The sequence below is a fragment of the Eublepharis macularius genome, chromosome 3 (assembly GCF_028583425.1).
Source record: "Eublepharis macularius isolate TG4126 chromosome 3, MPM_Emac_v1.0, whole genome shotgun sequence".
NCBI classification, from domain to species: Eukaryota; Metazoa; Chordata; class Lepidosauria; order Squamata; family Eublepharidae; genus Eublepharis; species Eublepharis macularius.
Window position 1 is genome coordinate 162,665,528 of NC_072792.1, and position 25,318 is coordinate 162,690,845.

At 43.4% G+C, this 25,318-nt stretch overlaps 1 protein-coding gene across 1 annotated transcript in view; it reads left to right on the plus strand.

Moving 5' to 3' along the window:
* The window catches only part of PDGFD (platelet derived growth factor D), a 197,511-nt gene that overhangs the window by 143,817 nt on the left and 28,376 nt on the right, over positions 1-25,318 (plus strand). The window contains exons 4-5 of the mRNA XM_054974327.1: positions 16,218-16,277; positions 18,980-19,178. Coding sequence (XP_054830302.1) covers positions 16,218-16,277; positions 18,980-19,178 — 259 coding nt within the window. The remainder of the gene's footprint in view (positions 1-16,217; positions 16,278-18,979; positions 19,179-25,318) is intronic.

Below are 25,318 nucleotides of genomic sequence, written 5' to 3' on the forward strand. Positions count from 1 at the left end.
GTATTCAGTGAATTCAATAGCTGACACACATAAATAATGAGTAAACTTTTGTGCAAAATCCACACATTCATTTAGCCACTCAGGAAACCCCACTGGAACTGATAGAAAAGCCCTAGCAAGGGAATTCAAATTCTGATTTGTTTTCAGAATTTGAAATTTTGTTTCACCTGTACTCTCTTCTTCATGTCAGTTGTTCAGGTTGTAGCTGATGGTTTGGGGTAATGATCAATTTTCCTGCCTCCTTAAGGCCAACTGAAAAGCGTCATGGCAGAGCATCCACTTTGCCAGCAGTAGGTTCCAAGTTCAATCCCCAGCGACTCTAGTTAAGAGGATCCAGTAAAAAGCAGTGGCTGACTCACCAGCAAGCGGAGTTGGCACCTGGGGCCGGACGGAGTGGAGGCGGGGCGAAGAGTGGAGGCGGAGCGTCCATCCCGCAAGGGTCCAGCCGCGTGGTCAACGCCATTATTGTCCGAGCATCTGCAGCAGCAAGTTTCACCCTCCCACCCTCCGCATTTTCAGAGCTATCGAGGGAACTCTGTCACAACTTTACGGATTGGTGGTTTTTAGGGCATTGGGCTGGATCCCAACAGGGTGAGTGGGCCTGCGAGCTGCTCACCCTGACGGATCTGGAAGCAAGGGTCGCCAGGCGGAGCCGGCGATGGAACAGCATATGCCAAGGTGCCAGCGGGAGGCTGGCAGGTGATGCATCGGTTCGGCAGTGAGGCCTACGATGCCAATGGGGATCCAGCCCAGATGCCAGACCAATGCTCCATACAGCTGTAATCAATAAAGTTGTGGCCATTTTCTAACCCGCGCAAGTGTCTGGTGTGCTTATTGAGCTGTAACGCAGTCCGACATAGCCCCTAGGTGACAATAAGTGATGAAAAATCTGTACCTTAGAGAGTGGCTGCTAGATGTTGTAGACAAGACTGTTCTTGCTAGACCAGCAACCTGACTCAGCTAAGATATTTACTTGTATTCGCTCTTTTCCAATGCTACAATTCTAGAGTGAATGTGCTGCGGTAATCTAGGAAAAGGTATCCTTTCTGTATCCCTTTGTAAGAGATGGAATGGATGGCTGGAATCTCTGTTATACCAAACAGTACAAGATTGCAGGACCCTCTGAGACTTCAGATTGTTAGATACACCAAACCAAAGAGTTGGGTAGTTCAGTTTTGCTCCTGGGTATAAGAAATTGCTGATTTGAAAAGAAAAATGGGATTGTAGTTTTGGTGCCTAAAATAATATTCCTTCATGCAGAGCTGGGTTGAGAAATGGGTGACACAAGTGACCACCTAGGGCAGCTGGTTTGGGGACAGCTATTATGGGTCATCTTCACAATTTATCCATTCAGTAGCTGAAAAAGATAGCACAACCAGTTTGCCTGTTTTGTGTAATGGTTAAGAGTGGCAGGACTCTGGAGAACCAGGTTTGATTCCCCATTCCTCTACTTGAAGCCAGCTGGGTGACCTTGGGCTACTCATGGCTCTCTCAGAGTTCTCTCAGCCCCACCCACCTCACAGGGTGATTGTTGTGGGAATAGTAACAACATACTTTGTAAACTGCTCCGAGTGGGCATTAAGTTGTCCCAAAGGGCGGTATATAAATCAAATGTTGCTGCTGCTGCTGTTGTTGTTATTATTATTCACTTGTAAATCTGGAAACACTGTTCTGCCTGACCAACATTACGTTAACACTCTTCATTATTCTTATTATTTTTGGGGAAATTTACAACACTAGTGCTCATTCAACAACCGTCGACATATGAGTGATTGTGATATCAGGAATACCATAAAGATAATTGACCATCATGAGATTAGTAAATTTGAAACGCCAACACATTTGTTTCATTTGTTTCTGTATGGCACAAATAAATTCAGATTTATAAATCCTAGCATGCACATTTATTGTCTGATATGACAGAGATAAATCATGCATGCAAATCATGGGTCGAAGTTGTGAAATGATCTACAAATGCATTGAAAAATAAGACATTCAGAAACTGGACAAATGGAAGATGTATAGGGTGCCTTCTGATCTACAGCCAGCTCTACCTTTATAGCTGAATGGTCCATTTTGGACTCCCTCTATCTTTCCTAAGTCTTTCTAGCTCAGTGATAGAACACAAGCTTAGTAGGAATAAGGTCCGAAGTTCATTCCAGTTAGAAGGAGGAAAACCTCTCCCCAACCCCTTGGACAATCACTACCAATCAGCAACAAACTTAATGGATCAATGATCTGATTTAGTAGTATATGAGCATATGTTCATATGAGTAGTGGCAAATTGCCTTCAAATGTCTCGAACTCTTTTGTGCTCCTTTCTAGCCCTTCCAGCTCTGATACAGCATCAAGGAATATGAAAAAGTCATGCTCTGGTGCTCTGTCCATGAAGGAATACATGGCATGTGGAGGATGGGGCAACAGTTTTAGTGGACAGGGCACTAAAGTGCCCACAAAATCTGAAACAGAATAAAACCATCACACAGCTACTGTCTCTTCTTTGCACATGCAAAAGCCAGAAAGCGTTCGAGCCAAGACCAGTGATTTATCTCCTTCATAAATATGCAAAAGGTTTTTTAAAAAACCTTCTGTTTCTTTGCTTTAGCTGCAGCTCTCCAAGCTTACAGTGCCAGCTCAGTGCTGGTTCAGGTAGATTTGCCAGGTGTATTTAGAAAGGGATTAAAAGTGTGAAAACTGCTTATGTGCACAGTCCAGCCTCCAATAGTCATAAGCCAGCAAATATGCAGGTGTTTCTTTCTGCAGCCATAGCTGCTTACATGGCACGAGGCCGCACAAGAAAAACAGGCAAATACCTTGGCCGAACCAAGGTTAAAAAGAAATGGTGGTGGGCCATAGAAAGTCCTCTGACTTGGACGGAGACTCCTTCTCAAGATGGAAAAATGAAATATCAGGGCTGTTAGCTAGCCCACATGCTGGATGACGCTTGCTTAGACTTCTGTGCCTGCCTGCTTGTGGTAAACACATGTAAATAAGAAGCAATAATCTGGTACAAGCAGTCCAAATACGTTTTCCATGTGGCACATAGTTCCATTTTTTAAAAAATGGTTGATGGTGAATTGTACCATCTCTTCAGAGCCAGATGGCTGGGCCTACTCACATGCACAAATACCATGTGGTACAATTCCAGAGGACTGTCAGGGACCATCTCCATATTACAAAGCCCTCATGTTTCTTGGGAAACAATACCAGGTCTTTGTATCACAGGTACACACACACTTTGTTGCATCCGAAAACTGCCCCAGAGAGTCACTATTGGCCCCATTGTGAGACCCCAAAAAAACGGGTGGGAGGCTACCGCTGTTTTTCCCTGAGCGCTGTGGTTGCAAACAGAAAGGCGCTAGTTTGTATGTGGGAGGCACAAAACTTCCCGTTGCACCTCTGATACCAAGTCCTTGTGTTGTTCCCCAACAAACACAAGGACTTCATAATGTATAGATGGAGACTCAGAGCTTGAGACACTGGAGATATAGCAAACCACTTTGCAGTAATCCTGTTAAGTAAAGCATCAATTGGATCTGCTCTGTTTTGCAGTTTAGTCTTTGGACCTGAGTGAACCAATGCTCCCCCTACTAAAATGTTTTTGCTGCTCCTACTGAAATTTGAAATAGCACTCCTGATATAACTCAGGGCTTTTTTTCAGCTGGAACGCGGTGGAACGGAGTTCCAGAACCTCTTGAAAATGATCACATGGCTGGTGGCCCCGCCCCCTGATCTCCAGACAGAGGGGAATTTAGATTGCGGCACGGAGGGCAATCTAAACTCCCCTCTGTCTGGAGATCAGAGGGCGGGGCCACCAGCCATGTGATCATTTCCGCCAAGGGCAACCCACTGAAAGCGGAACTACAAGTGACAAAAGGCACAGGTTGGACACTTGTCAGCTTCCCTCAAGATTTGATGGGAAATGTAGGCAGCTTGGCGGAATGTTGGACAAGTGACAGTTGAAAAGTCCATTGGACAGCAGTCGGAGAGCCAAGCTGCAAGACCAGGACGCCTACATTTCCCATCAAAACTTGAGGGAAGCTGACAAGTGTCCAACCTGTGCCTTTTGTCACTTGTAGTTCTGCTCTGAGTTCCACCACCTCTTTTCCCAGAAAAAAAGCCCTGATATAACTCGTTCTATTCTGTCCAGCTATGATCAACTAGGTACTCTGATTTTGCTCTAAAGACCTTGACATGGAAACCCTAGTGTTGCAAATTCACTGCTCCCTTTTCCCATTCTTCTTCTGACTATCGAGCTGAGCTCAGGTTAAAACAATCCACCTAAGCAGTGTTCTTCATTGCTTATACTATATAAGCATCTTTCACGTCCTGGCAGAAACTTGTGCTTCTAATCATTCAATACTATGAAGATCTCGTTATGTACTACGCTTATCAAAATCTGATATACTTTTTGTTTGTTTTCATCTGGGGTGGGACATCTATCTAGCTTGTCTCTTAAAAGAGCTGTCCCTTCAGTTTCAGAAAGAAAGCAAGCAAACAAATTATTTGTCCTTCCATTATCCCTAAACATGAGGCATACTTTTATAGTACAAAATTAAATAGAAACATCAGAAATGGAACTGCAAAGAGAAAGCTAAAGATTGCAGCAGATAATCTTGGGCATGGTCCTTTCTCCTGGGGCACCCAGCCAAAACGGGGCCCCAGAAGGAACAGGGACCTGATTATTTCCTCTCCCTATCAGTGTGCATCCAATGATGTGCATACAAGCACCACATTAAACTGTTACAAGGAACTGGAGGTCTGTGATTATATCCATTCAGATTTCACCTTCTGCACTCAAACATCACACTTCTACTTCCTTCTTTGATCAAGTGGAAACTGAGCTGCATGGAGATGTAGGAGGTGTGCATAGTCTTGCCATACCCCTTTGAGTCCTGGTGTGAAGTTTGTGTATGCTCCCATGTACGCATGATGCACATCTCAAAGGGAAGGGGAGGAAACATGGTTCTTTTATGCTGTGACTGCAAGGGAAAGCTCTTGCACTTTGTCGCTTGTACAATACACCTTTCTCTTTGAATTGTAAGTGATTCAGTCCTATGGGGGCAGGGAACAGTTTCAGAGCCTGTAGAAAACCATCATTGTCTTTATTAGGTGTGCTCAATCACCCATTCCTTCACCTTCCATCCAGTCTTGAGGTTACTGGTGCATAGATCAGCATGGCTAGGATCACTGGGTCCAGCTTCCAAATTAGATAGAACCAATAGCTCAGGCAAGCTGGATCTTGTCAGATCTTGGCTACTAAGCAGGGTCAGCCTTGGTTAGTAATTGGATGGGAGACCTCCAAGGAAGTCCTGGGTCTCTATGCAGAGGAAAGTTCCAGAGCCCTGACCTGGATAGCCCAGGCAAGCCCAATTTTGTCTGATCTCGAAAACTAAGCAGGGTCAGCCTTGGTAAGTAATTGCATGGAAGATCTCTGAAGAAGACCAGGGTCACTATGCAGAATCAGGCAACAGCAAATCACCTCTGCTAGCCTTGAAAACCCCAGCTGAGGTCAGCATTAAGTCAGCTATGACTTGATGGCACTCTCTGCCACCGACAGAAGGTACTATTTGCCATTGCCTCAACCTGTTTCTCCAGTAAAAGAGCCTGGGTCCAATAACTCCCCCAGTCTCTTAACTGAGACCAACAGAGACAAGCATAGGCAGCACAATCTTCTCTTAGGGGCAGAGATCAGATATGCAGAGAGGGAAAGTCTAGAATTATGCTAAGCCTAAAGTGACTCTTTTGATGATGATGATAGTAGTAGTAGTAGTAGTAGTAGTCGTCATCGTCGTCGTCGTCGTCGTCGTAATATTAGTAGTAGTAGTAGTAGTAGTCGTCGTCATCATCATCATCATCATCATCATCATAGGTTTTCTATCCTGGAGACAAAGGAACATTTGAAAAAGCCTTGCTTGTAATGCACAGATATATTTAACACTGGTAATTCAAACCTCTATTACAGTTTTCTGTGGGTTGAACATTGGGAAATCATGTTTTATTGCTTCAGAAACATTTCCCGTAATTTTTTTTTAAATCCTGCATAGCCCTTATTTACAGGGCCACTTCAAAATGTCATCCTTCAATGTCACTCACACCCAGGGAGAAAGGATTCGGGAATGGCCAGTCTACCTCTCTCACACACAGTCATTAACCTCCTGTTAATTCCGCTGGGCTGTTTTTCTGCTCTGCTGGACACCGGAGAGGTTGCTGAAGCATCAGCTCTGGTTTGCAATTTCAGTCAAAGCACACTCTCGTATTGCCAAGGAGGCTGACTTCAGAATCTGTCAGTCAGCATGACAGAAGTTCACCAAAGTCCTCTCAAGGGCATTGGATTTTGAATGGAAAATGAGATTCAAGCTCTCCGCTTCGGGGGTTTCTCAGGTAGGGGGAGGAGGTGTGATACAGAAGGTGAGGTGTATTCATATCCCCAAAGGCCATCTTCAGAGGAAGGCTGAGCCACAAATGTCCTTTTGCAAAGCACCCTGGGCAGAGGGCACTTAAGCATTCCCTCCGGCTCAGCTTTCCAGTTCATGTTTGCAGTGGTGACCTGGGTCCAAAGGGCAACACGGCAGGATCCTGCTCCTCAGTGATGGCAATGAATTCTTTAGATGTAGGAGTTATTTTGTGAAGTGCTCGTCTCAAATCTGATACTTGCTCATTTCAGAGGATGACTCCAAAACCCTTTTTTACAGCAGGAGAAGAGACAACTTTTCTTCCTTGTCACCTCACCTGTGGAAAGCTGGTTTATTTTTATTTACGTTATTTATATAGTCTACCTTTCTCTCCGAGACTCAAGGCTCAGTGTAAGTCAATATGATCAATGGCTGGGACATTCAATAAATACAGAGATTTTTTTAAAAGAATGCAAGCAGAAATATGATACAAGATCTGAAACAATGCTGAAACAAAATACAAGCAATTTAAGATAACATATTAAATAATGCAGAAACTACCCAGTAGGAGCATACTTACAGCAACAGAAAGTACGCAGTAGTATAGTGTACAGTCCCTATCCCTTTTTCCACTGCATCTCTTTGAGCCATTTCTAACAGCTCAGCCCTATTGCCTGTGTAAAAAAGCCCTCCTGAATAGTTCAATTTTGCTTAGTTTGCAGGAAGCCAAGAGAGTGGGGGCTTCCCTGACCTCTTCAGGCAGGCCATTCCATAAGGTGGGAGCCACCACAGAGAATATACACATGCAGGCAGTTGTTGATTTAGCTTGCATGGTTTCAAGTAGGGGTGTGACTTTTCCATGCTCATTTCCAAAGTATATTTTGTATGCATTATTATTCCCATTATTTTTATTTTTTCCTTATTGTTTCTTTGGTTTCAATAAAAAACCCCTTTGATTCTAAATTCATATCTCCCCACTCACTCTCTTCTTCGCTCTGACCTCCTACTTCCTCTGTTCCAAGATCAGTTTGACTTTGCCGATTGGAAAGCTTCCATGCCAGTTTCATATTGCCAGCTATCCCCTGATTCTCTCTCCTTCCCTCTGACTTTCCTACCAGACTACGAGGCACTGGGGAAACAGATGAAATTCATTCAATGACTATTATTCTGTTTTTTAAAAATCTATTTGGACAGTAATACTTGCATTATTAGGTTGTGCACTGGAGACCTTTCCCCGACTAACAGTGAGCAAATTAGATAGGTCTTGACCAAACACACCTAGTCATTTCCCTCACTCTTTACACAGTTCATCGATAGACAAATTAACCCAGACTGGCCTTGACTGTAATTACAGCTGAGAACTTTCATGTTTCTTTGAAGAGTTTGGAATAGCAGGCTGTCTTGCCTATGATAATAAGGGACTGTGACAGAATGTATCAGGAGGCACCCAGTACATCATTTCACACCATTATTAACAGAGTTATTGCCAATAATGAACTTAGAGCTAGTGATATATAGTGGCAATTGGGTCTGCAGCAGCTAGCCATGTGTAGCATGTGAAATTTTGGGGCTCAGTTCAGATATAGTAGTAAAAACTAGCTTATTTTGTCCCTCCTCAAATAAAGATGCTGGACAACCATACATGGGTTTAACTAGCTTATTTAAATGGCTGATCTATGCCATCATAAGTCTGTTGAATTTTTTCCCTCTTTGTGCTTTGGGTCCCCCTTGGAGTAGAATACAAATATACTAAATAAATAAATATTAGTAAATTTAAGGTTGGGATGCTCTAAGTAGCCAACAGATACCCTCAGTTGGGCAACTCCCCGCCCCCTCTGGCTCCTAATTTGGACAGCAATTTTGCTGGCCTTGATCATTCTTGCCTAGCCATTAAGTGAGCTAAGAGATGACAAGTCTTACCCCTAAAGAGCTGAGGTTGGTTGATGCTCCAGGATGTTCAGTTGCTGCCCTCCCTGCCATACTATGAAGCTGTTGTGGGATGCCTCAGAGTGCTGGCCAATTCATGCTACCTATCATGAGCGACCTGCCCTATTTCTGTAATCTCTAGTTATATAACCTAACCAGTTCAAGGACCAGGCCTGTTTATCCCAACGCTCCCGTAAACATCACAACACACACACACACTTAAAAACAGGTCCCTAAAATTCCAGTCATGGGAGAACCAAAAATTCCTACTTGTCCCTGAAATCACCAGCTAATATAAGGTTGCCCTTAGGAATGGATGGTGGGTGAACCAACTGTGTGTGGGAGATGCCTTTGTGGGAAAGGTGGGAAGATGGTGCCTCCATAGCCACCCCTGTAGGTTTGGCAGTTAACCAACCTGGCCGATCTCTCAGGGGCAGCACATGGCCTGCACAATGATGTCACTTCCCAGAAGTGACATCATCGTGCAGGCTGCACACACGAGGGCAGCACTACATCATGTACCAGATTTCCCACCTCCCACCCTGAGGGTAAGGAGACCTGGCAACCCTATATAGCATACAGTAGTCTCTCATGATTCTTGCAGGGTGAGGTAAAGTTCTAGCCATAGGAGATCCCAACAGCAGTAACAACTAGTTAACACAGCCAGTAGTTGAAAATAGCAAGCTAACTACCTTAGCCGCAAGCTTCCAACTTTTACTATCAGTAATTGTGGTCTGGAGGCCAGATCTTACAAGAACCGTAGTTGACAATGAAGAGGAGCTGTTGGCTGTGGCGGTTCAAGTCTAGGCGTGCTTGCCCCAAATCGACTTTCCAGTACTTCAAACAGGCTTGGTGGTGGCTTCATGGCAATCTAATTTTCACTGAAATCCGCCTCTGCATTTTGGTATGGATAAAGTATCTCATCTATTTCAGAATGTATTGATCAAGGCTATGACATACAGTTGCCAGATAGCCATGCTGGCTGTAAATTCCTGTTTTGCATATTCTTGATGGCAAATCCAGATTGTAGCTCCATAATATGTAAAACTATCAGTTAGTGAGGGGAGCTGGTTGCCTACGCTATACCTACTCTTTTTAAAAATGAGGAAGGGGGAACATAGCAATGCATTGCTAATTAAAAAGTCCACATTTTCAGCTCTTTGGAAACTTGTGTATAAAAGTACGTAAATCCAATTTGGATTCAGTCAGTAGCATAATAATAAGTGCTGTTGCTTTCAGACTAGGAAAGCTAGGATGTTAAGTTACGTTAATGTTGTTCTTTAAGTGTCTGCAACTTGGATCTTCAGCTAGCAATGTAAACTGAAAAATGGTTTGGTGGAAAATCCTTCAGAAGCAGAAGCTGCATTAGGAATACTGAGTGGGGCAATGAATAGAGAGTGGAGCATGAGCAAGGAGCTGGTAGAAACATCAAATCATTTCTGAACATCTGGAATCCTGGACAGGGGTTGCCTTTCTCTTCAGAGCTCAACATATTCTTGGCCTGCGTTTTCTCTTTGACTAGGGTTTTAAAAATAGGAAAAGCCAGCCTGAGAAAGAAAAGAAAGTGGAGACAGACTGACTGATACTGTATCTGCCTTCATTCATTGGATTCCTTTTTTATACTCCTACCAAGTAATTGCATATTGTTACAGTTGTGCCAAGGGAGGAGATGACCTTTTCTCTAGGTTTTTTTTATAGCAAATTGCCAAAGATGTTTCTTTCGTGGGCATTAATGGATAGAAGATGCTTGCTCAAATGAGCATTGATGGCTAATATCTGCTAGGTATAGGGCACCAGCTTGTGTTGGTAACTAGAAGGAAACTAGAAGAAAACTAGAAGGAAGTTTGAATGTATCTAGCAAAGAAGGCTGGTGCCTGAATGGTAGGTTAGAAGGAAACTTGCAGGAGGAAGTACTCCGAGAGCTAGAATTGCTTATATGTATTTATATAGCAATTCACCACACATTGCAATTCACCACACTGACTGCAAGTGTGGGATAGTGGCTAGACTGACAGACATGGATGTGGGCAGCCAAGGTCCAATTCCCCACTCTGCCACAAGGCAATACATCTAGTCTAATTTAAATCTCCAAATGATTCTACCCTCTTATTGTTGCTTTCTGGAGACAAACTACTTAAACACTGTATCTTCCTGCAGCATGAAATTGTGCAGCCATAAGGCATGATTTTGTATGTCTTGGCATGGTTTGACACATAGTGCCTCTTATAACTAGACATGGACACGAACCAAAAAAAATTATCGAACCAGCGGATCGTGGTTCGGTGCAGACCACGATCCCGAATTCCCGAACAGCAACGACAATCTCCCGTCCCCGAACCGAACCTGGATCGTGGAAAACGCAATGGGGCACACTGCTGTTCCCATCCCATGGCTATTTATAAGCATGGGTCCCATTCAGCAACACAGGAGGTCTGTGTTTGGCCATCAGAGCTGCCTATCGGGGTTTGCAGGGATGAGATTGGAGTGCCCATGGCTACAGAACACCCCCTTCCCCCTCCCTCCCCTGGGTGTCTTCTCTTCTCCCAACTTGTAACTGCTTTGCAGCTCCACGGTTGGAAGGAAGCCCTGCTGATCAAGGAAAGCTGGGCTTCCATTTAGGTTTCCAGGGCGACAGAAGGAGGGCAGACAGAGCTCAGGCATTCCCATGGCTCCGTTGCCAGAGGAATAGATTGCTGGTGCCTGAGTGTCTGGATTCCCGAACCGAGCCCGAACACCATGATCCAGGCCTCTCCCGACCGCTGGATCATTGGCCGTGGACGATCACAATCCGCCGGGTCACGATCGCGCGGTCACCATTTTAGTGGTTTTTTGATGCTCATAATGCAGTTCGTGCCCATCTCTACTTATAACACATCTCCATAATGATATGGAGTACTGCTGGGTCAGACCAGTCCAGCATCCTGCTTCACACAGTGTCCAGTCAGTTGCCCTAGAGGAATGACAAGAAGGGAATAGAGGCCAAGGCCTTCCACATGTGCTGCCTCCCAGCAGTAGTAGCACAGGCTTACGGCCTCTGAAAGTAAAGGTTTCCTTTAGTCTTTATGATGAGCAGCCACTGATGAACCTGTTCTCCATAAGAATTATTTAATGGCTTATGACATCATCATGACCCTTGAAATTCTGAGGCTGGATTTGATTCCGTAGGCTGACAAGCAGCAGAAGGAGGAGGGGATAAGAATGCAGGGAATGTAATTGTGCTGATGTTACAATGTCACTTCTGGAACAAACCCAGAAGTGATGTCACCACACCAGCATGATACTCTAGGATCTTCCCAAAACTCTAAGGTAAAATCATAGAATTTGGGGGAGGGGACATCCTAGAGTACCATGCAGATGTGATGATGTCACTTCCAGATTTGTGCTGGAAGTAATGGCATGATGGCTTCCCCTCATCCCCCCCCCCAATGCCAAGCGGTATAGGGGGACAACAGGCAGATGGTGAGACGTGTGTTAAGCCTAGCTACAAAAATTATTGCTCTATCCTAAGATATCTGGATATAGATATCTAGATACAAGACATTGATTGCATTGTGTTCCAGGGAAGTTACATATCTTTTGTGAAATTGCAGTCAATACAGAGAAAATTACAGGAAGCCATTGCTAGTTCATTGGAAGGGGGAATCTAAAGCCCCTAGGGTAATAGCTTGTGTTCATATAACCTAAGATATCATAAAGTTTTGAGCAAGATTCAGATTCCCCAGAACTCTTTACCAGGCTAGATATTCGGTAAAAAAGGAGGGGGGAATATGTTTCAGGGAATGGTTGAAAAACTTAATGACATGCATTTGGTTTGTAATAATCTTAAAATGGATTGCTGATGAATTTATGCAGGGTTAATTAGTCTAGACCATGCTAAGTTTAGAGCAGATTTCTGGTTGCCAAACAGGCGAGTAGGATAGAGGAACAAACAATGGCTCCTGTCCCTTTCAAAACGTTACCTGTAAGCTACTTCAGTTTGCTATGGCAGCACAAAAGCTGGAAAAGACCTTTGTAATGTAAAATATGCTGTCGTGGAGATCCTTCTTATATGCTGGCTGCTGCTTTTTGGGGGATGAGTTTTTGTTTTAAAGTTGTACCATGGTGATGATTGTGTAATATCCTACTATGGATAAGCAAAGCTTTAATGAATCTGACGAAGAGAGATGTCGTTCTCAAAAGCTTATGCTACAAATAAGATGGTTAGTGATACTGGACTCTTTGCTACTTTATAAACAATATTGTTTTTAGCTAGAGTAGCCAGCTTGGCAGAGAGGAGCTGCCCTGATGTACTCCTGTCTTTTATCACGGCTTTCGTGAAGTACAACCCAATAGGTACAACTTCTTTATGACGTGGGATTACATGGCTGCTAATTACTGAAAGGAGAGCTACAAGGGCAGGTTCAGAAGTTCACACCCTTCCCTCCAGTTTTCATCTTTGTACAGAAGAACCCATTTCAGCAGGTTTAGCTTTAACATCCTTGCTTTATTTACAAGTTACCTCTTTTATTCATTCAACCTGTCAACTTATTTCTCACTTTTGCTTGTGGATCAAGAACTTAAAATAGGGTTACAGGCACAGAAACCCCATCAAGCTAAGGGCTCCTCCTCTTTTGCATCTCATTATCCTATCCAAAAATACCACAGATTTTGCAGTAAGCCTGTTTGATAGTCAAGCTTTACCAAGTGGCTATGGTGATCAGACATGATTCGATTATCAGGTCTGTTCAGTTTGGCACCGAATGACTTGAATGTCTGCCAAACAGGTTTTTTCAAAAGCGCGTTTGCATGAAAACGCTGCTGATCTGAACAGATCGGAAGCCATTAACCAATGCACAATCTAAGGAGTACTTAGACAAATATCAAATGATAGGAGATTTTTTTAAAAAAACACAGCACTTTATTTATTCAGGAGATTTTTATGTTACCTCTTCAGAATCCTATTCAATGTAGCTTATAAATAAAATCTTCAAAAACTGTCAGTACAAAACCAATAACGTGGGCCGCAGCCAAGCCTCGAGGGGGAAGACATTCTAGAGGTAAGGGGCCACCACAAAAAATGTCCTGTCTGTATACTCTCAGTTGCCTCACCTCTGAAGCCAAGGGCACAAAGATCAGAGTTTGGGAGGCAAATCTTAACTAGCAGGGCGGACAGTATGGGACTGATTTTGTGACTGATTTAATTGTCTATTTAAATATCTGGGGAAGGAGAACTGAATTAGGCTATGTGAAAACACACATGCATGAAAAGCCAGTTTGCACTTTACTGTGCCACTGTAGTTGAAACAAATGGCTAAAAAGCCACAAACAGGTCTACAAACAGACTAATAGCCCATTAAAAAATTGGATCCCAGTTCATGACTGGCAAACATGTGAACTAAACCAGAGGATGTTCAAATTGCACTCAGAATAGCAGCATGCTAAGATGCACGGCTAAGCAATCTCAGTCTTGGTAAAGAGTGCACCCAATGACCCAGACAATTGCAGTCCCAAGGGGGCCGTTCTGGCTCTCACGAACCTCCAGCTACGAACATGTTCGTGAACATGTCATGTCCGTCGATGTTTGTGAATCCCTGTTCGTGGATGGCAACGAACAACGAACATCGTGCTCATTTTTTCCCCTGTTCATGCCGATCTCTAGTTGTAACCAGCCCTTTGAATTGAGCCCAGAAGCAATCAGCAGTTACTGTACATTTTTGGTATGCTCCATAATATATACCCAAAGGAAATATTGCTGCTGCATTTTGAACAAGATGAGATTTCCAAACAAATGTCCCTCATAATATCTAAACTGCAAAGGCAACATCCCAGAAAGCCTTTCTCGTTTACTTCAATGGAAAGAAACATCCCTCTTGCTGAATGGTCGGAGGGCACATGAGGGTGCTACTTTTTTGAAGTTAAGTAGGTCTTGGCCAGTTGGCCTCATTTGTGCCTGGATGGGAATGGCACCAGGGGGAAATTATGTATCTTTCCTGGTTGGGGGGACTGATATGAAGACAATTTGCAGAACTCCTGTTCCAGCTCTATTGTCAGGCAGGGGTACTATTAAGAGCAGCAAATTGCCAATTATTTAGGTTATTGTCATATTGTTACTGTCACCAGGTGGGATTTCTGCCTCAGGCACCAAAATGCTTGAAGCAGTCTGTGTCTTCCCTGCATTTTTTTTAAACGTCCCTGTTCTGGGGACTCTAACAACAGCCTTATTTTTGGAGACTAAGCTGGCAAAGCTCTTGCTTACCTAACAATAAAATGAGGGGGGAAATACAGGAGCCTGTTAGGAAAACATGGCAGCAAATGTAGTTCATCCTGTTCTAATGCTGCTATTCAAGCCCACCTAAGAAATACTCAAATGCCTCTCCTGAAAATGAACTTCTTTTGGGGTGGAAACGTAGGGAATTAACTCCTTTTGAGCAAAAGCAAGGCATTTTATCTTGAATAAATCTTACAGGAATACAGCATTTTGACAAGTAGAATGTAGGCAATTACCCCAGCGACACATGAACCAATAAGAGCAGTGTTCTGGCCCAGCCAATGGGAGCTGGGTACTGGTTAAGAGACGGGGAGGTTAAAGTCACATAGGTGTGGAGAATTGAGCATTAGGGGTTGGAAGTTGTTAGAGAGACAGAAGGGCGAAGTTAAGAGGAGTATTAAGTTCCCCTGTCTGGGGAACAAAGATGTTACACTATGCCGGCAGAGTTGCTGAGTCTGGTGCATGACTTGGTTGCAGCAGAATACAACTCTTTGTATGTATTAAAGCTTTCTGAGAAAACATTTTTCTTAGGCTGTACTGCTTGAAGCCTAGGGTTGCCAAGCCAAATCTGACAACAAGTGGGGGAGAATTGGGGGCCTGGACCTCCAGCATGACAATGTCACTTCCAGGGAAAATCCAGAAGAGATGGCAGATAGCTCTAGGAAGCTTAAGGTAGCTCTAGGAATTTCCAGAAACTCTATGGAATTCATGTCAGCCCTATTGAACCCTAACATCCCACAATTCCCAGTTGCATGTTAATTTTTACCTGTCTCTATATGCTTCTTTCTAAATAAACGTTGTCCTTCTTCCCTTAAAAAGCCATCTTGTTCCTGTCATCTGTCCTTCTTATCCCTCAGGCATTAATACAGACCTGGGTTGATAACACTTGGGCCCAGATTCTATCCCCTTGAAGTTTGTTTATTACTTTTTAGTTTCCTTCTGAAAACTCCAGTCCAGTGTACTAGGCAGGAAAATGTGTGATGATGGAATAATCCTTTGGAGGGGAGGGGTGTCAGGAAATCTATCACAACCATGTTTTCTATGTTTGTTCATGTGAGCAGAGTAGGGATCCCATTTCCCCAGTGTGGGCGGGGGATCCCCCACTTCCACTCTCTGTTCCCGCCTCCACTTACATGGCTAGCAGGGGAGGAAAGCACAGAAATGGGCCTCCCAGGTGTGCTTTCGGGGTGATGCAATGACATCACTCCCAGTGCCACTCCTAGCGCCACCCCAAGAACGCTCCTGAGCTTTGCAACTGGCTAATTTTGGTCCCAAACAGGCCTATTTGGGCCCATTTGAGGCCAGAATTGGCTCAATGCAAAGCACGCATGCACTTCCATGCCTGCGCGATGATGTCACTTCCCGGAAGTGAAATTACCGTGCAGGTGTGGGGGCACGCACTCACAAAGCGTATGCGCAAGGAGCACCATGGGCTCAGCAATAAGGTAAATTCTAGATCCTAACCTCCTGCCGGGAGACTAAGGGGACCTGATAACCCTAGAACAGAGTCAAAAGACCAAAAATCTATAAATAAATTTCAAGAATGGAAAAATATGTTTTAGAGTAACATGTCCACTCCTGCTGCTTCTTTTTTAAAAAAAGGGGTGTGTTGCAACCTCAATTTCTTTGTATTTCTTTTTGATCTCCAGGATGACCTGCCACCTGCTGCATCTGAAACCAACTGGGAATCAGTCACAAGCCCTGTTTTGGTAAGTCATGCATTGGCAGTTACCTGTGGGGAAGCAATCTGAAGTTCTGCTCAATTCCCAAATGAAGGAAATGCTGAAAATACCATTGGAGAGTGACATGCATCTCCTCAATTCTGCTCCAGAGATATTTGCCATAATGCCATGACTCGATTGAGGAACGGTGAACAGGCTAAGAGAGTTTGGACGGGGTTCTCTGGAAGCAAGCCTAGCTGGGCGTTAGGGATGTTTGGACATGCCCCTTTTTTGTTTTGTATGTTGTCATCGTAAAAGTTTTCATTCTTCCTGTTTACTGGTATTCACTATTAGTTTATTATTTCTTATTACATTTATGCATTGTATAGCATTGATATACCATCTATATGTAATTGTTGCAGAAATAACAGAAATTCAACAGAAATGAAATGTGGATTTTTAGTTGAACCAATGGGATTGAGCAATTTGATAATATTCCTGGTGGGCAACATGCCCAAATGGCCTATCTAGGTACAATAGGCAGTTGTGGTATGTACTAGGGAATGTCACCCTTCTAAGCAGAGTTACCCTTCCAAGCAGGATTGTTTTAGTTGGGTAGCTGGGTTGGTCTGCAGTAAAACAGCAAGATTAGAGACATCTTAGAGACCAACAAGATTTTCAGGGTATGAGCTTTCGCAAGTCAGAACTCCCTTCTTCAGATACTAGGTAGATACCATAGAACAAGCATCCGCAGTGTGGCACCCACTGACATCTTTCCTGGCACCTGCCAAGTGTTTTTGGATATAGGTTTCCACAAACTCCAGAACCAAGTTTCTGAAGTAGGCTGCTCTGACTCTCGAAAGCTTACACCCTAAAAATCTTGTTAGTCTCTAAGGTGCCACTGGACTCAATTTTTGCTCCCCTTCTAAGCAAGTTGACTTTGATGGATTTAGAAGGGTGTAACTCTGTTTAAGATGACCCTTTGTATTATCCTATTAGCTGGTGCAGAGCACAGGAGCACTGCCAGGAGGGCCCTGGCGAGATCTGTGCCCATTTTGGGTGCAAATCAGCCAGCTGCGGAGCATGGGAGTGCACCGTGCTGCTGGGAACGTGCCCCGGGAGGCGTATCCCGCTGCTGGGGATGGAGGGTGAGAGCGGGAGATCCCCCACCCCAGCGGGGGACTGGCAACCCTAAAGCCCATCCTAAGAAAGTACTCCAATCTAAGCCCATCCTAAACAGATTTACTCCAGTGTAAGCCTTCCTAAGCAGAGTTACTCCAGTCTAAGCCCACTGTTCGCATTTTAAAATAATTGTTGTGCAATCTCATTCTGAATTCTTTTCTATGCTATCCTTCTCTAAAAAATAAGGACATCACTAGCAGCTTGGCAGTCAATGTTTCCTGTCAAGGAACAATTTACTGAATATTACTGAATAGCAATAATGAGACTGATAGTGTGGAAAGTTGAATATTGCCCATTATACCATTATTATTATTATTTTGGTTTTTTGAGCCACATTACACTTGGTGACAACTTTTCTGTGGATCAAAAACCATGTTCCTCCAGAGATCTGTGATCTAATCTGCTCTTGTTTACTTCAGTGTTACAAAAAAACGGTCACAGGAGGGTTGATTTATAACTGGGGTGGGGATATTAATCCTCCCCTGCATCATTCTCTCTGCTAGATATTACCAGCCCCCTCCCCTCACTCACTCACTCACTCACTCACTCACACACACACACACACACACACACACACAGACTTGTTATTATATCTGGTAAGGGGGAAAAACAGTGATTAAGAAAGTGCATAACCCCAGTGCTGTGGCCCCAATCCAATCAGGGCTACTACAGTTCCTTTTTATTATTACAGTAAAAGTACTTATGGGTCAGGTTGTGACTTGGTGGTTGAACACCTGCTTTGTATGCAGAAGGTACCAAGTTCAACCTCCAGCATTTCCAGTTGAAAGGATTAACAAGGGCTTGATGTGAAAGACCTCATTCAGAGACCCTTGAAAGTCACTGCCACTCCAAGTAGGCAATATTGACTTTGATACACCAATGGTGTACTCCCTTATGAACCTTCCTGACCACTACAGTTATCTTCCATGGCCCTTCTTTAGGTGTCTCCACATTCTGAGATTGGGTGGCTGTAGGGATCCCAGGTCCCCTGGTGTGGGCAGGGGATTCCTCGCTCCCACTGTCCCCCACCCCCTCCACCACTCATCTGGCCGGTGGGGAGGAAAGCAGGGGAACAGCCTTCCCAAGTGCGTTTCGCAGTGGGCCAATTTGGGCCCAAATCACCTGCTGTAAACTGAAAGAGTGCTTCCAGTTCCTATATGATGACATCACTTCCCAAAAGTCATGTCATTGTGTTTCCCTCAGTGATCCCTTCTTCCTGCCCCATGTTTTAATTGCTGTTTTTATGTTTTTGTACGTGTATTTGAGCTCTGGTTTAAATTGTTTTTAATGTATTTTGTTGGTTTTAATGCCTTTTAAGATGTGATTTTATTATGTATGTTTTTAATTACTTGGCTCCCTTGGTGGCTAAATTTTGTAGAGTATAAATAATTATAAATAAAGTTAAAAATGTAGAAAGGTAAAGCTCAAAACCATTGTTTTTAAGCATATGCTATACTGTCCTTGCATGAACACATTCTGTGGGTCAGCTATATAGAATGTTTCTCTCAAATGTTGTCATTTTCTACCTGCCTTTTTTCAAAAGACACTATGTTCTGTGTCTGTCTTAGGGGGTATCTTATCGCTCTCCATCAGTAACTGACCCAACCCTTACTGCGGAAGCTCTGGATCAGACCATAGCTGGCTTTGACACTGTGGAAGAACTGCTGAAGCATTTTAATCCTGATACTTGGCAAGAAGATCTGGAGAATCTGTACACAGACACTGCCCAGTACAGAGGGAGAAATTTCTATGAAAGAAAATCAAAAGGTACGGGAGGAGATTGCGGGGAGTGGTGTGGGTGTCTGACTTTGGTATAGCACTGATACAGCTCTCCTTTGCCTGCAAAGAAAGCTACTGCCCAATGGCTCAAAAGAAGAGTGAGATGGGACCAGGCAGCTGTTGCTTTTAGCCAGTTTGGTGTAGCGGTTAAGAGCGACAGGACTCTAATCTGGAGAGCCGGGTTTGATTCCCCACTCCTCCGCTTGAAGCCAGCTGGGTGACCTTGGGTCAGTCGCAGCTCTCTCAGAGCTCTCTCAGCCCCACCCACCTCAAAGGGTGTTTGTTATTGTGGGGATAATAACACACTTTGTAAACCGCTCTGAGTAGATGTTACATTGTCCTGAAAAGCAGTATATAAATTGAATGTTGTTGTTGTTGTTAGATTTTAATAATATTCTGCTATTTGTTTTCAAGGCAGCTTACACAGAATGCGCATAACAAGCTTAGCAATTAACCTCATTCTTCCTGGTTCCTTGACTGTTGCTGAGGGCGTGATCTTCTAAAAGAACTAGGCCATGGGAGGTTGGTTTTGTGGCAAAGCTTGGCCTCACCTAAGGCCAGATTGGCCAGTCATTCCACATAGCAGCAACATTGGGAGAATCTGGGAGGGGCAGTGATGTCACAAAGTTTTAGAAACTCTCTTACTACATTGTGAGGCGGAGAGAGATAAAAATGTATAAACTGAAGGGTCAATGGAGAGAGAAAAAATGTGTAAAATAAGAGGGCGTCTCTGACATAACTGACATAGATTCCCTCAAAGAAACCTGGGAAGTGTAGTTTGTTGAGAGAGTTAAGGATTTTCTCTGACAGATTGCTAGCCTTCCTTTAATGCAACTAGAACTCTGAGAAGCGGAGCTGACTGTTAAACCAGCTTACATTTGTAGTGTCGATATTCCCTAAGGACTCCAGCCACCACACAGAAATTCAATTCCTGACACATTTACTCTTGGTAAGAGAAACAAGAATATTCATTACCAGAGTAACCTCAGAGTCCTGAATCTCAGAATGCTTCTTCTTATTCTCAGAATTGTGACTTCATTGCTATTGTAGAAATAGAGCATTCTCACTGAATGTTAATGGATTTTGAGTTGGTTTAATGGAACTTCCTAACCCTTTATAGCACTGTACTGTACTGTATTGTATTGTGGCAGTTCCTTTCAGGCAAAAATAATTAATATTAATGGTTAAAAACAACAGAATGATGAGTAGCAGTCATGAAATAATGCATTTTTAAAAGCAGAGTCAATAATCCATAAACCGTAAACCCATAAAATAAGCCCAAATGGAACAACAACAGAACATGACGACTAGTCACATACCTCTCCCAGCTCAGACTAGTTCAGTGCATTATTAATGACCTGCAACCTATGCTGGACAATGATACTGCTCTCTCACAAGCATTGGGAGCCAAACCTTTTCTTGCCCACAGACAGCCCCCCTCCCCCACTTTAAACCACTCTTCACTCAAAACAATGCACTTCCCAATATGGACATGAACTCTGGAACGAGGGCCTGCACTAAACCAAGATGCCAACTCTGCCCCCATATTCACCCCTACAACACAACCACTGGACCTAACAACACCAGCTATACCATCTCAGGCTCATTCACTTGTTCATCTTCCAACATTATATTTGCCATCAAGTGTCAACAATGGCCTTCAAATCTCTGCATTGGACAAACAGGTTAGTCCCTTCGCAAAAGAATGAATGGGCATAAATCTGATATCAAAAATCACAACATTCAAAGACTAGTGGGAAAACATTTCAGTCTGCCAGGGCATTCCATCACTGACCTAAGAGTACCAGTTCTCAACAGAGAAACTTCAAAGGAAAATTACATCGTGAGATTGCTGAAATTGAGTTTATTAGCAAATTTGGAATGTATCCTCCAAGGCTGAATCAGGACATAGGATTTTTCTCACATTACAGTGTGAGCTGTCCGCCTAGCCCTCCGCTGTTTAATACGCACTTATGAGTAGCAAAACTAAGCCCTCTAACTAATGCGCTGTCAGCCACAACAGCAAGCTGCCCGGCTGGGCGAAGTGTTGCCAGCTCCCACCTGGGAGACTGGAATATGAAAAGGAATGCTGAGTGATTAGGTATGATTGGTTCCTGCCCCGCCCCCTCCACTGCAGCTGTGCCAGATTCCTGACAAGAAAAGTGAGGGAATTTCCATAAACAACACCCTTCGGACAACCCACCCTCCTTTCTCTCATGGATCAGAACTCCGGCTAAAATCCTATCCAGCAATTAAGGGCCATCAACACTCACTGATAAACTGTACGTTATTCCTGGGGACCTGCAATCTAAACTTTAACCTCATCTGCAAACCTCTGGGTTATGCAGGAATCCTAACAATAAAGAACTTCCCTGATGGCACACTTCTGATCTCTTTCCTAATCAAAGGGTTAATTATTTTACCCCATCCAATCTTCCTAGGCTATTACCTCAATTTGTTTATTTTACAACAGGGGTCAACATTCCTCCATTCCCTTGATTCACATGAAAGACTTGAAGCGATGTCGCTATTCACCTGCCGCTTCCAGAGACAAATGTTTTCTTTTTCTAGCATCTCCTGAAAGAAATGTCCTTTGTCTTGTTTTTTTCCTGGAGACAACTTTTAAATTATTCTTATTGAGGACAGGAATGCCTTCCTGCCTTATGGTCCATCTTAAGATATAAATGGGCCCAACTGGACCCAGTAAGTGTGTGCAGCTTCCCAAGGCTGTCACCCTCAGAGCCAGTCTGAGCATCTCTGCAAGAATGCTGGATGTTCAAAAATACTTTCCTCCACGGACCTGTCTACTCTTCTGATAGGTTGCTATCACCCGAATCCTACATCTGCTCCCTTTTTTCTTACTACTTTTCCTAGGACTCTTGTGTGCCTATGATTTTTATACATTTGCCTATTGCTGTGTATGAATTTCCTCTTCAATAAAATAATCTTTGTTTTGGAAAACACCCATATAGTCAGTTTCCTCAGGGATGGGACCTGGTATACACTTGTGGAGGATCTCGCTTGTTACCACCACTCGCAGCTTTCTCCTCATGTGCTAATTCCCCCTACTCACAAGGAGGCCCATCTAGGTAACAACAGATGCTAAATTTCTGCACTTCGCATCAAGGCTCTAATCTTGCTCTACAACATGTATTGTTGCTAGCTTCCTGACAGACTAATTTATAATATCCTCCATCCACCCTCTGCCAGGACTATAAGAACCCCTTCCTTTCTCCACTCCTCATATCTGAAGAAAGGAGCTCTGACTCTTGAAAGCTCATACCCTGGAAATAGGGTTGCCAGGTCCCCCGGTGGGGGTGGGAGATCCTCCACTCACATCCTCCACTCCCTGCCACCACTCACCTGGCTGGCAGGGGGGAAAGGTGAGGGCACAAGCCTCCAGGGTACAGTTCCGGTGTGGCACAAAAACATCACTCCCAGTAGTGCTGTTACTGCACAGGCCCCAGGCACACTCCTACACTTCTAACTGGGCCTATTTGGGACCCAAATGGCCTCATTTGGGGCCTGCATTAGCCAGGTGCAAAGTGCAGGAGCAATCCCAGGCCCTGCGCAATGACATCACTCCAGGAAGTGATGTCATCGTGCCACAGCAGGAGCACGTGCACGTTTTACGTGCACATGAGGAGAAGAAAAAGGTGAGTGCTGGGTCCCCCCTCTCATCAGGAGCATAAGAGGGCCTGGCAACCCTAATTTTAAAATCTGGTTGGTCTTTAAGGTGCTACTGGATCCGAATCTTGCTCTAATAATCCATGGAGTAGCATGTGCAGAATGGGGAAATTGATGGTCTCCCCTTTCTGTTACCCAAGTGATTGCTATTCAATAAAATGTTCTTTTCTGGGATCCATTCTCATGGCCTAACTAGCTGATATACTGAGGGCCAAACTACAAGTGATGCCTGACGCAGTTTGGACACTTGTCAGCTTCCCTCAAGTTTTGATGGGAAATGTAGGCAGCTTGGCAGAATGTTGGACAAGTGACAATTGAAAAGTCCATTGGACAGCAGTTGGAGAGCCAAGCTTCAAGACCAGGATGCCTACATTTCCCATCAAAACTTGAGGGAAGCTGACAAGTGTCCAACCTGTGCCTTTTGTCACTCGTAGCTTGGACCTCAGAGTTCCATGAACTAGAGTGCCAGTTGGGGTAAATAGCACACAGCAGGCTGTCAGGAAACACTCTCCCTCTCTTCTAGGATGGTCCCAGTTTGAATCAGGCATCTGCAGACATGAGAGACTTTTTCAAAATCATTGGGAATTTGTGGCTTGGAATTCCCAGCATATTATCTACTTGGGCCCTAATTGTTCCATTTTGATACTAAATTTGAGTGGATTTCGAAGCGTACAAAATCAGCATTTTGATTGTGTTTAAAAAGTTGAATGCAAAAATAGTTCAGATTTGACAAAATTAATGCATTTTGTCACTGGTTCACATATGCATGTTAATCAAGTGGAGACTTGTGTGTGTGAGCAGGCAATTTCACATCACCTTTTTGGTGGTTCCAGTTCAGATCAAGTAAGAGGGGTCAATTAACTGTTTGCTTGTTTCTTGTTTGCTTGTTTATAGTCCACCTTTCTCACTGAGATCCAAGATACAACAATGAACAACGGTTAGGACATTCTGTGAACAGATACAATAGGGTATGGTTGCAGAAAATTTGAAAATAAGCATAAAGCTAAGCACAGAAATGAAATCCTTCTGGAACAAGGTATAACTAATTTACATGACATGTTTAGCAACATGGAAACTCCCCAGTAGGTACATGTCTACATTAGCAGACTGTACCCAAAGTGTAGTGTAGAATCTCTGTCCCTACCTATCCAGGTCAGGGCTTTTGAATATTTACCAAGATATATTTATAATTTGCAAGATGGCAGGAAAACTTAACTCTTCTTCTTTCTATCATCTTGAAAATGTTATTCTAAGCAAAGCTATTTAGAAATACATTGCACTGAAATCAATGTTGCTTACTTCCATGTATGTACATCTAGGACTGAAATGATTTACAAGTTTCAGTAAAAATACTATAATCTGTCGATAATGAAGTTCTCAAGGTGTTGCAGTAATGAGGACTGTGCATTACCCAAGGATATCGTGGAAGGTCCTCAGATTCTTTCAGTCTGTCTCCTTCAGTCCATCAGACTGACTGATGTGTCATTCAAGCTAACTAACTGCCTGCTGCTTCTCATCTTGAATAACTTTGCCAAAGAAAATCCAGACACCAGTAATAATTTCTCCAGAGGTCAAGTGGATTTGAAGTAAAGCCAAAACTCAAGTTTTGCATAACAGTTATAGACATTCTAATTACTGGTTCTCTCCCACCCCCATCCCCACCTTTTTAACTACCCTGCTTTATAATAAGAGTGGGATAATCATTTTTATCACCTTTCACTTAGAGGAACATCTGGTATTCACACCTGTTGGAGCAGGTGGTTTTTATAGGCTGTGAACATCTCACCCATTTTCATTATGTCGGCAGGATGGTTAAGCATTTTTAATTGTAATGGAACAAAGTACAGACTTCTATATTGCAGACCCTGTCCCCTTCTTTTAGTAGCATCCATCTGCTAAAACTTGACTTTAAAAGTGCGGTGGTAGAAAGACAAACCATAAAAGGGAAGTACTCAAGCGATGACTGATTGATTAACCTTCTATATCGCTCAACATCAATGTATACAGAAGTAAAATGAAAATAAACTATAATATCCACAAAACCTTCTTAAACCTCATCATAGAATACTGTTGCAATTGTGATATATGTACATGTTAATATTGGATGATTCATTCTGTTTCATGATCTTGCTGCATCAAGTATTCATCCTTCCATTCTAAATTTCTATGACTGTTGTGCAGTTGTACACACAGACTGTGTGATTGGATATATTTATTGCACGTGTTTTATACATATATATTTCTTTATTTAAAATATTTATACACCTACCTTTCTCCTGGGCATTCCAGGCCCCAAGGTGGGTAACACAAATATAATGATTTGATAAAACAGCAAACAAATAAAAAAGACATTAAAAACCAAACTAAAACCACCCTGTGCCCCCACAGTAAGGCATAACCCCTTTATTCAGGCTGCTCAGAAGCTGTCCAAGATAACTGTG